Below are 12812 nucleotides of genomic sequence, written 5' to 3' on the forward strand. Positions count from 1 at the left end.
AATGCGACGCCAACTTTCAGCAGGAGGAAGACCCTCCTCAAGTAGACCGTGAGTTTCTGGAATTAATTTCTCAATTATAAATTAATTTTTACTCCTTGCAGGTACCACAAATGCGAACTATCGCCGTACGACAAAAACTACCGGGGTTGCATTAAATCTGACCAGAGAGATCTAATCTTTGAGCACCAGCGTGTGGCTAAAATGTCCAGGAGAGACTTGGAGGATAGCTACATCTCCCTCTGCGATGAACACTTCACCCTGAAGAGAGAGAATCACGCTAATCAGGAGAAGATCAAGAGACTAATCACTAAGCTACTGAGGATTACATCCTTTGACATTAAGAGCACATCCAATCGCAGCAGAGAGACCCTTTCCGTGGAGGAACGTGTCCAGCTGAGAATATTCGACTTGGAGATGCAAAATTCCCAGCTAAGGGAGAAACTTTGTGGTATTTGCAAAAAATACGGCCTTCCTCTGCCCTCTACGCGTCCAGCATCGGAAATGAGGGATCATTTTGGGCTGAGTCTCGATCGTCACAATTCCGGGAGTAGGCTTACCTTCGATGATCCCACACAGTCACCCAAAGATGCAAAAAGTGTCGCCAATGGAGTGGAGAAATCTTCAAATGATGAGGAATCTCTCACGGGACACAAGGAGAGAATTGAAGAACTAACAAATGAGCTTGAGAGCCTCAAGGAAGAACTAAAGGATGAGCATAGAAAGAACAAAGAACTCTTCAATCAGGTCTCTGAATTGCGACTCAGGAAGCACATTGCTGAGAATGTTCAGCTGATTCACATCCGGGAAAAATTGGATGAGCTCAAGAAGGAATTCAAGAGTAAATCCGACAAAATGGATGAGATTATTAAGCAAAGTGCAACGGCGCTCAGTGAGGAGAAGCGCAAGAATGGGGAGCTGCAGAAGAAACTCACGGAACAAGCTGAGAAGAGTGAAAGATTCTCCAGGCAAATTACAGAGCTGGAGGATTCAAAGAGACTCGTTGAGGAATTGCGAGAACAACTGACGGAGGCGGAATCTGAAAAGCAATCCCTGAAGACACAGCAGGAGCGCTTCTCAATGCTCCTCAAGGAGACATCGACTAAAAGTGAAAAGTTCCACGTGCTACAGACGAAGAATGATGCCCTACAGGCAAGTCTCGATGAAGCCAAATCCAGTGTTATTGCTTTGCTGCACTCAAAGTCCGAACTGGTGGAGAAGATTGTCTCCCTGCAGAATGACTACGATAGAATCTCCGTGGAGCTGGAGGGCTTCCGGAGTCGTGCACAATTTCTCACGGAGGAAAATGAGAGCTTAAATGAGAAACTGCACAAGATCACAATTGGTCAGGAAGCCCTACATGTGGGCAAGGAGGTAAGCAGATCACGCGCGCACTTGACTCTCACATTATTGTCTTCTGCGTGATTTATGCAGCTATTTTCATCCCACCCGACTTTTTTCTTGCAGTTATTGGCGCCAAAAGTGTGTGAAAGCGGAGCAAAAATGTGCACGTCGATCATGAGCACTACAAGCGATGGATCGAGGTTTGTTGAGTGACGCTGTGGCGCCATGAGAATTATTGCTTGCTATATATTCCTCTTTCTCTCCCAGCAGATCCGACACATCTGTCTCCCTCACTTCCGATGCATTTGCCGTGAGTTCCGACATTCCCAGCACAGCCAGGAATATGGATAGTTTTGAGAGTAGGAAGAGATTGGAAGTTCTGGATAGGGCAGCGTACTACCAACCTTGTTCCCTGCCATCTCCCGAAAGCACCATTGATGACCTAAGATTGCCACCAAAGTGAGAAACTTGAAAGAAAAAAATAAACAAAAATGTGTGTACAAATGGATATTAAATGACAGAGGTACGTATTTTCCAATTAATTAATTAGTTAATTGTGGTAATTAAACTTCCGTGTATGCAATAAAACAAATATTAATGTGGTGGAGGTTTATTTCTTTGTTGATGTTTTTTTCACTTTTCTCAGCCTTTAGAATGGAAATTCAAAATTCTGGTACATCAAAATCTGCATTGGTATTTCCTCTTTCATTTGCTTTTTACCCCATCAAAATCTATCCAGTAGATCCTGAGAAAAACCTACCTCTGTGTTTTGAGGAAAATCACAAGATGGCGTCGCACCTAAGATGGCGGAAAGTTATTTTCTTACTCTTCAATAATAAGTCTTCAAAATTTAGGCGAAGAAATATCATCAAAGCTAGAGAACATATTTCTAATTTCACTATTTCACACTCAGGATATTTCAAAAAAAACTGATCATTCATTAACAGATGTGTTTCAACCAATTATGAGAGATATAAAAAATTGGAAAGTGAAGGAATGGATTTCCATGACTCCCATATAAATGTTATGGTAGTGTCTATAAGTGCAGACAATAAAGCAGCAAATGAAATGTTGAATATCACAACTGGATTCAATAAAAAGAAAGATATGTGTAGATTCTGTACATGGGAGAATGATGACTTTTGTGAAATATTTAGTGAAGAAGATGCTAGATTAAGAACGTTGCTTGAATACAAAAATGATAGTGAGACTTTATTATGATCCTTCAAAAGCCGGCTTATAAAGTTATATTCAATCCATCGAGGGCTACATTGTAAAAACGGCTAAGTCGGCTAACTTTGTATGTGATCCGAACCGACTTAGCCGTTTTTACAATTTAGCCCTCGCCATATTATTTATTATTAATAAAAAAATTGTTCTCTTTTTCCTTTAAAGAATGGTTAAAAAAAAATTAAGGTTTAGAATGTTAAGAATGGTTTCTTTTAAAAATTATAATAATTTCTCAAAGATCAATAAATTGGCGATTTTTCGTTGATAACGGGACTTATCCAAATCTATATAAATTAAAGGATTTCGTGTCTGTACAGCTATGCATTTCTACACCGTTGGTCCGATCGTGATGAAATTTGGTACAGAGACTCCTGATACCAGGCGGTTTTCGCCAACGACATTCATTTCCCCCCAGAGCCCCGAATAGACTAATGTCATCAAGCATATGCTCGATGACAGTAGGTCCCAAAAAAGATGCAACAAAATTTGTCAATGTTTTCTCATGCATAAATCGGAAGTTAAAAAAAAAGTGAATCAGCAAAATGGACAAGCGAGCAGTTTTGGATAAAAAAAAATAATTGAGGAAAATATGAAGGAGACTGTGAGGATTCGAGAGGAGTATAAAAGGAAAGTCGAGAGGGTTGAGGCGGCAATACGCCAGTACATGGCGTTGCAGGAGGACTTAGAAGAAGATGGTGAGTACAAAAAATATATTTTCTGCACTTCCGGAAATGGAATTGAGCTTATGTTTAATTTAATTTATTACATTATTTTTCAGAACGGGAAATGATGCTGCAGGCCTTCAGTATGACGCTGAAATTCCTGAATTTTGATATTGATATTGATCACAATTTTCTCTTTCTAAAATTTGCGTGAAGCGCAACAAATCCCCGCGAAGCGGGGCGAGGTAAATTGGAGCGAAGCGACAATTTACCTCGTATTAGATAAATATATAATAAACGAGGTAAATTGTCGTTTCGCTTAGAAAGAACTGAATCAATGTTAACTTTTTGATTAATGACGCCATCGACGCCATCTTATTTTTATGATCAAAGACTTGATTAATTTTTTTTATTTATTGCAAAAAATCTACTAGATCCTTTCGACCGATTTCAATAAAAAAAAACCATCTCAGAAGAATAAAAAAAATTTAGAAATTCACTTTGTTCAAATTAGTTTTATCAATCTTGAAAAGTCTCAGCTTTAAGATCATTCAGAAACTGCCTAGTGCCTAACCTAAAAATTCTTGATTAATTCTCAAACATTTCTTTGGTCAAGAGGGGACGAGAAATAATTGTAAATTATGTGGAATGCTAAAGTTCTAAAGGTTCAAAAGGTTCGGCAATATTGACAAAATTTCCCCTAAAAAAAAATTATAAGAGATCTCTCGGAAAAACTTAAAAGAGCGAACACCTCGATCATGATCGTGAGAGCAAGATTGGGGGTATGTTGTGCCAAAAGTTTTCATTTTCTCATCAGTCTCCAATCGAACCTGCACTCTTCAGCACGTCGTTCTCTCAGCACATCGTGTGCAAAATCACCTCTCGGTAGTGCTTTAGTAAAGTTTTCCTTTCAATTTAAATAGATTTGTTTTAGCCGTTCAAACAAGAAAAAATCGCAAACAATCGAATCAAAAAAAAATCCGGTAAAATAAAATTAGGAATAAAATTTGGATCGATTCTAACATAGCTCACAAGTTGAGGAATGTTACCGTCAAGGTGATATTAGAGGTGCTGACTAAGCAGAAAGAATTGTAAACGCCCGAGAACATCCAGGAATTTCATTGCCGCGCGTGTCGATAAAAAAAAAAATGCGAAAAATGCTAAAAATATATCGTCTTGCCCTCCCGTCGATTTTTTATTAATCCATCAGCTAATTTTCTCGTGCGCGAACTTCTTCCTGCTCTCGCACGGAAAATGAGAAAAGCCAAAGATAGCTTACAGTTAAATGAATAAGAAAAAAAACGAAAGATTTTTGAATATATTTTCGTTCATTTTATGGTGATGAAAAATTCCTCAAGCTGTGAGTGCATGCAATATCCATGCAGATTTGTTAGTGCAAAGCACTAAAAAACCCCAACTGCGTGTTGGGGACAATTGGCTGGCTGGCGCTGTAAAATAAAACAATGCCAAATGGTGAAACAATGATAAATTTTCGCAAATTGCCTCAAGAACAGAATTTAAATCATGTCTCATGGCGATTGAGGAAGAAAGTGCGGCAAAAGTGTGAAAATTTGCCAAGGAAGACACACAATCCCCGAACACTATATCCCTTTTTTGTTTGCTCCTTTTTTTCACTTCATTTTCATTTTCATTTCTCCTCATATTCCTGTACTAGTGCATGCAGCACACGCGATTCCACCAATTCCAATAGAGATCACCATTAATCTGCATCATCTTGAGTGGTCCACAATGATGTGTCGGTAGCAGTTGGGAGCACAGAGAGGATGTTAGTTTATGTATAGTGAAAGTGCGTGCATTTGCACAAAACAGAGCAACAACATCAGCTAAATTGCGCGCGCAGATCACAGCTTCATCCACAAAATGCGCAAAGTTTTGTACCAAAGAGAAGAAACGAAGAAGAGACAAAAGGGCCATCACGTTATATGTACACATGTACAGAGAAGACAAACTCCTCGCACTTGATTTTCACGCGTGTCCCATCCGCAATTGCGAGGAGAGAGTGTTTTTAATATCAGAGAGAGGGGCGATATCGAGTTGAACATTTCGCTTATTAATAGATTTTGGCAGCAACAACAAGTCTCTTTCCCAAAACCAGAATCGGCTCTCATATATAGGAATTGATGGTTAATTTCCCATTGGGTCTCTTGTGGCTCTTCTCCATCTCACCAATTCCCCCAAACCATTTTCGTGCTGTGCTGTGATTCATAATATCCAGGAAGTGCTGTGAAAATACACAGAAAATTCTCATTTTTTCTTGAGAGGAAAATGCTTAATAAATTAAACTTTTACGCGGGAAAAATTAGCAATTTAAAAAAAAAGAAATAGAGGTACTACCACCCTGGTAATGTTCCACACGTCTTAAGCATAATCAACTTCCTTACCTCGCAGTAATTGCTGTACAAGCATTTTGGCAAAATTATGAGATTTGTTTTGATTAAATTTGCGTGCAAATTTCATTGAAAAATTCATCCCAATGAAATGTTTAAAATTATACGTTGAAATTCTGATAGATTAATTAATTTTCTTTAACGTTATTGGCTTCAATTAGAATATTAGTCAGTGGTGTAGTCAGAAAATTCTTGATGAGGGTGTTTTAAAGAGAAATATTCTCTTATTTTTTTTAAAGAATAGAATAGAATTACTTTATTAATGCCCGTCAATATAAAGATTCCTTATGGACTAAACATTAATTTTTACAGTCATAGGAAAGCAAAAAAATGGATAAAAAAGCAGAGCTTTCGACAGCTTTTTCTGTTAAATTTTCTTAGTTTGAAGATTGGGAAGTAATTCCCCACGATCGAGAAAGTGAAAATTGTTTTTCCATTGTAAATATTTTCCTTAAAAGCGCCCCTCTCTATGCTAGCCACTGAAGAAGGCTCCAAGCGGGGCCGAAAGTTCTGGAAAGACGCTGAGTTTCTTTGGGTAGGGAGTTTCCACAACCGACGAAAAACCCGGATTTTAAAATATTCATGCAAACCTCGGGAAAAACTGCATAGAGAATTTAAAAGTTCAAAAAAGGAAAATTTCTGCATTTGTGGCTTTTTGACAGTTTGTCAATTTCAAACGATTGACATTAATAAAAAATTCTAACATGTAATGTTTTTAAAGTTCGTTTAAGGAGTGTTTGTTGAATGATTCTTTTTCATACAATTCTTTGTATAGAAATTATTATTTGTCCACTAAAAAAAATTTGAACTATTTTAAGTTTTAAGGGTATTTAGGACACCTAAACATCCTCTCTAGCTACACCACTGCACTGCATGAGTCTAGACTCGTGGTAATAAATCCTAAAGCTCTATTTCAATAAAAACTTTAATGGGAAACATTAAATAAAAAGCAATGCAGTGGAGACGCTGGGTAAAAAACACCAGGCGTCTCCACTCATATACGACAAAGCCTGATAAATTGCGTAATTTTACCTCCAAAATTTGCAGATTAGATAAGAGAAAATGAATTAATTGAGCTACCTATATCTCTTCAAGTGGATCACGAATGAAATTTTCATGAAAACTTCCCGCAGCAGAGGGAATCCTTTAATCGAGACGCCGCAATGATGTCTCTCTACATACATGTGTGATTTGCATTTATTTGTTTTAAATCACTTTCAAATGTATATAATAGGTTGGCTATTAGGAGGCGCATCTTTCTCTCGCACTTGCACACATTTCCCTTTTCAACTAAAACTCTTGTCATCGCATTTTAAGCTCTGCAGATTCGTGGTGTGCATCCAATTTTCTTTCGTGGGATTCAGTTTCTTTCGAGCTCTTGATCAAATCGCCAGTCTAGAAAGGTTTGCTCTCGTGTTGCCCACAAAGTTGTTCTCCTCACTCTCTCTCACACTTTTCCTTCACGTTGAGGAATTTTTCTTTTGGGAGGTGATTTTCGGTATTTCCTCAAAGGATTTTCCATTGGGAAAGTTAAGGAATATTCGGCACGTGTGCATTGGTGGAATAATGTGTTGAAAAAAATGCAAGAAAAATCCTCAAAGATCCCAAAAATATGGAATATGTGCAAGATCTTTGTGGGGATTTGTGCAAAGGCAATTGCAGTGATTTAGTGTGAAAATTTTGTGGGAAATTGTGTGAAAATTGGGGGAAAAGTGCTTTTTTCACTTGAAAAACTATTATATAAAAGTCCCTCACACATCCCTCCTTTGAAACCTCTTCATTGTCGTGCCATCTCAATAGAAAATCAATTGGCTCCCGTCGATATTCTTGCAATCAATTTTTAGAATATAGAGCATGGCATTTTCTTCTTCGTGCAATTGGTTGAGTTTCTAATGCTATATACATACATATATGTAGGAGTATATAATGTACAACACAATTCAATTATCACCACACATTGTCTTCTTGAAAATTTTATTTTCCTTCATTCTTGTCGCCCCTTTCATACCAAAATGCAATTCTTGTTGCTCTTGATTTTCTCGCACACTTCTTGCCACGCATTGCGTTGCTTCAAGAAGAAGTTTATACTTTTCATTGTGGGGCTCTGTCTCTCTCTGTACATAATATGCCGTGTTATCCTAACAGTGTGCATAAGCAAATAAATGTGAAAGAAAAGCAGCACGAAGAAAGAGAAATAAAAAGAAACATCCGCGACGCAACAGTAAGAAATTTCGATACAACATAGTTCTCTCTCTTGCGGTTTTGGGATTTTGAAGAAGAACAACGCGGAAATAGCACGACGCCCTGTCTGTCTTTGACACACCAACCCCCCTTCCGTTAGGTGCCCTTCTTTCCTCATTCCACACAATATGCTACGGGGACTTCTTCTTGTCCTCATACACACAGTACACACCACACTTTAGCCCACAACTCTGCCACTGATTGTGAGACTTGAATAACTCTTTCATGTTTAATTGGGGCGATTGCCTTCAACTCTCTCTCAATTTGCTCTTGAATCCCAAAAACCACAATCGCATTGGCCAACAAAACTCTTCTGTTTTTAATCCCATTTCTTCCACGAATGGGAATTTTCCTCTTGCACCAACACAAAACTCTTAACAATAAAATTTCACAAATTAAAATAATATTCTAATCGAACTATGTAGTGCTATATATATATTACAGTGATTAATATATAAAACATATTGTTTTATTTCTCCCCATAAAAGTTAACTTCATTTTGTGAACTCTTCAAGTCAGTGGGTGCTTAAAGTGCAAGAACATCAACAAATGAAATAGAAAGAAAAATTAGAAAAAAAAACCAAATTGTTATGGATTAAAAAGGACCCACAGAGTGGATTAAAAGATCAACGAAATGGAGTCCAAAATGGATGAATTAATAAAGTCAACAAAACGAAAGACAACAGGTGAGTTGACAAAAAATTCAAAGACAATGTATGGCATGTAATAAAAAAAGATCATTCACAAAAATGCGCTTGAAAAACCTTGAAAATTGTTATTTTTACCATTAGGGTTACTTGAAGGATAAATAATTTTGAAATTGCAATCGTAAATAATGTTTAATTGGGCGCCTCTGCATATGAGGTGGGAAAATTCTTGTCACACACAAACACACAACATACTCATAGGCGATGCAACTCATCCGGTTTATTTGAAAGATCTTCCAAACTCTATCAAAATAAATTAATTTATCAAAAAATTGTTGAAAGAAAACATAATTAGCATCGAAGTAAATTAATTATTTTCATCGTTGCAATAAGAATTTCTTTTTAAATCTATCATATTTCTTGTAAGGGATATATTCTTTTGAACTTTAAATAAATATTTTTAAAACTTTTAAATGAAAAATTTCAATTTATGTGATGGAAAGTGATTTACTATACCACTATATTTTCTATTCTTAAAAAATATAGGGGAGGGCGGGACTAATAAAGTCACTTAAGGGTTTAGAAAAAGCCTAAAATATCATATTTCCTAGCTAGATAGAACAAAATGATCTGAGAAAGAGTTATAGGGCAGTAAATTTCCTAAAGAAATGAGCTAAACATTTCGCTTTATCCATTTGGGAAATATGATATTTTGAGCTTTTTCTAAACCCTTAAGTGACTTTTTTAACCCCGCTCTCCCCTACTTACTATTCTTTAAAAAAAAACGAATTTAGATTTCAAAGACTATATTAGAACTCTTACATTAACCCTCCGTGTACTATGAGGGGTAGGTGGCTGATCCTAGAGCTATATTTCGAGCTATTTCGCCCTAATTTTTAGAGAATTAGAACCAATCTTTTGGAAATAAGTGACTTATAAAAGATTATAAATATGTAAAGATTAAATAAAATGAAGTTAATTAACAAAAATGTAAGAAGAGGGAATTTAAAAATTGGTGTAACGGTCAATTTATTCCTCTTCAAATTCGTCTCTTTCTTGACCATTCTAACCTCAAAAAACTCATTGCAAAAAAATCATCAAAAAGTTCATTTAAAAATTAATTTTATATTCTAAAATGGACAAAAGACTTTTTGAGGAGTATCAAGGAGTCTATTAAAGCACATTTGACCGAAAGAATTTACTTAATTTGCAAAAAATTCTATTGGGTCGGTCACCTACCCCATGGCAATGCGCGAGAGTATTTTGATCATGGCGCACGGAGGGTTAAATAGAATATAAATCTAACAAAATTTATCAAGAACTCAAGGCTCATCGTAGGTAGAAATTATTAATGAACTTTTCCTTACTTATCATACAAAATTTAACCCAAATAAGCCCTGAATTTATTTATTTATTTGTAATTATCTCGAATTTTGGCTTAAAAATTATCTTAAAAAAATCAATTCTTACGTAAAGTTCTTGATATTTCGTGTAAGAAGTTCTAAAGCTGATTTTTGCACTCAAGTTTAACAAAACAAAATATTCAGAAAGTATAAAGTATTGACAAGAACTTAAAGAAACTAATTTCAAAGGACTAAAAATAATTCAATCAATTCAAGTTTACTTTAAAAAAAATCAATTTGGAAATTCCAGCATTTCCTGCGTCCCTTTTACTAATTTCTTTTGATTAAATCAGTCGATTTATTTTCTCATTTCAGCAATTGATCAAGAATTCTCGCAAGTAATAACTCAACGGCAACAACAATCAGTGACATCATCGGTACAAATTTCCAAAAATTTTCACTCTGTGCAAAATAATCATCATGAAGCTGTGAGCTCCAGTGAAATCACACAGGTGAGTCTCAAAAGCAAGTTCAAGGAGCTCCTTTATAGTGTGTAAAAATAGATTTTCCCCTGCGTGGAAATCCCGCGTGTCCGACAAATTTATATATATTATGTAGATTAATAGACCCGCAGCATAGATGAGAGAATCACTTTCTCTCATTCCTTTGGGAAAATGTAAATATTTATTGAGACACTGGCAACAAAATACATCACCCAACAGCTCTTGTCATAAATCTCCCCCTTCTCTCTCTGTCTCTCTTCACCACTAAAGCTATATATATTATTTTAAGCATTTTACTTTTGATTAATACGGTGAGATAATTAATTTTCCATCGTACAATCCATTTTATATGGGGCTGCATTTAATGTTGCCTCTCGTTGGCCTTTTATTTGTCACACAAGGTGATGAAAATGTTTTTTTTTTCTTAAACGTTAAGTCGCGTCGAAATATTCATAATTAAGAGATATTCAGCCACAGAGTGATAAACATCAATTAATTCCACATCCGCATGGTCAATAAAATTGAAGTGATGTGTATGTGATTAAAAGTGGAAGCATCATTTTGGCTTAATGATGAGATTTTCCCTCATTTTGAGGAAACTTTTCTAAAAATATATTTTTTGTTCTTAAAAATATGCAAAAGAGAGGAAAATGTATTTCTGTGCTGAGAGATTGGAATTTTTATTAGAGATGTTTTTGATGTGTCGTATGATCTCATGTCTCGGTGGTTTTATGTGCGATTCCCTCAAGTAGTGCCATCTGTTTGGAGCTTAAAAGCACAGAGATTTTCCCAATTTTCTCATACACAAGCACAGATTTTCAAAAACAAATGTCCGTTAAAATTTTCCCTCATTTATCTTCCGAAAGAAAATAAAAATGTTTATTTTGAGTGAAAAGAAAAAGTATGTAGCGTGAGAAAATTCCGCATCTATTTCGTTTGATGATGATGGATTTATGTAATTAACGTGACTTTTGTCTGCATTTTCTCTTTTAGCTTGCAGCTGCATTTTATAATAATAAAATGTGGCTTAACTGTGTCAAAATAATCTTTAAAAGTGTTTATTGCTGCAAAAATAGTGATAAACTATGAATAATATGACATAAATTAGACATGAAAATGACAAAATCAGAAAATTTCCCACACAATTTTCCTCGAATGTTGTGACTTTCCATCACTCGTGCGCGTATCTTACCTTCGTGGTTGCGATGAAGAAGGAGGTAGAATGATGACTAATATGTTAAATGTAACATTTTAAGTGAGACAACCGCAGTAAATGTGACTGCATGGCGATGATGATGGGAAAAATATTGAGGAAAAGGGAAAACGGGAGCTGTGTGAGACCACACTATTCAATTTGGCATCCATCCAGACCGTGTTTATGGGGATTTTATCTCAAAATGATTCACAAATCCTCATCTAATCCATAATTTTACACGATAATCTCTCGCCGCGGTTCTTTTTTTTCTTTGTTTTAAATATTCTTCAACATTGCAATTAGCTGCATATTAACACAGTTTTTATATACATAAATAAGAATTATATGTAGCAACACCAAATATATATATAATTTACAATAAGTCCAAAAATAGTGCAAGAGAATGAGAAAGATCGTTAATTTCCTCACTCCGACTCCTTTTCCTTAAACAACCAATTCAGATACGCTAAGAGAGACTAAACTGTGGTGGTAGTACAAGACAAAGATTCTCCTCTAATGTTTATTTATAAAATTTCAAATCCTTCCTTTTGCATTTCCCATTTTATATTGTATTTTCATGTTAAAATTGGCTTTTCATGCATACAAAATTAATTTTTGTACTTGCACATTTTTGGGGGATTAATCTTCAACGCCACTCATCACATCATCACCATATACAACACACACGAGGAATGATTAATGAATTACAAAATCCACATTACTATATGTACAAATAATTGCACCAAAATATACGATAAAGAAACATTGTGAGATTTCCTTTCATCGCGTACACAGAAAGAAAATATTTATTTATAATTAACAAGGAAATAAATAAATTCACAATGTATAAAATTAAAATTTCAATGAAGAAATTCGTGTAAGCAATCAAATATAAAATCAGCACAGATGCATTAAAATTGTTTAAATGCAATAAATCTGTCAATGATACTTATAATAGGTTAAAGTGTTAGAAATATCAATTTTAATCACCGAAAAATACAAATTTTTACAAAGAAAGTTAAAAAGAAAAATCATGCGTAATTTCAGAGTTCTCAGGAAGTGAATTTCAAAGCTTTTCTTGTTATTTTTTAGTGCTAAATTTACTGCTTTTATGTGATATTTAAATACACAACAAAGTCGCGTCTTTATTGCTCTGGATTTAATTCAGTTAATCTGGGAATTAAATTGGATTTTTATTCTCAGAAAAAAAAACGACAAGTTTAAGAAGAAATCTTAAAAATA

General features: G+C 35.3%; 2 protein-coding genes across 14 annotated transcripts in view; both read left to right on the plus strand.

The window, feature by feature from the left end:
- Position 1: 1 nt before the first annotated feature.
- LOC129794320 (outer dense fiber protein 2-like) lies at positions 2-1804 on the plus strand. The gene is made up of 4 exons (XM_055835119.1): positions 2-48; positions 102-1371; positions 1465-1541; positions 1612-1804. Exons 1-4 carry the CDS (start codon positions 2-4, stop codon positions 1802-1804), a joined length of 1587 nt encoding a protein of 528 aa, XP_055691094.1.
- Positions 1805-4053: 2249 nt separating this feature from the next.
- Positions 4054-12812, plus strand: part of LOC129791776 (obscurin) — a 50384-nt gene continuing 41625 nt past the window's right edge. For 7 of the 13 annotated variants that reach the window (XM_055830200.1, XM_055830211.1, XM_055830212.1 and 4 more), the window contains exons 1-3: positions 6956-7044; positions 8371-8568; positions 10248-10384. In XM_055830200.1, coding sequence (XP_055686175.1) covers positions 8517-8568; positions 10248-10384 — 189 coding nt within the window. In that variant the 5' untranslated portion in view covers positions 6956-7044; positions 8371-8516. Of the gene's footprint in view, positions 4119-6955; positions 7130-7175; positions 7294-7786; positions 7863-7903; positions 8569-10247; positions 10385-12812 lie in introns of those variants that run through there. The other 6 variants (XM_055830206.1, XM_055830203.1, XM_055830205.1 and 3 more) reach the window with 6 other exon arrangements.

This window comes from Lutzomyia longipalpis, chromosome 3 (assembly GCF_024334085.1).
Source record: "Lutzomyia longipalpis isolate SR_M1_2022 chromosome 3, ASM2433408v1".
In the NCBI taxonomy this organism is placed as follows: Eukaryota; Metazoa; Arthropoda; class Insecta; order Diptera; family Psychodidae; genus Lutzomyia; species Lutzomyia longipalpis.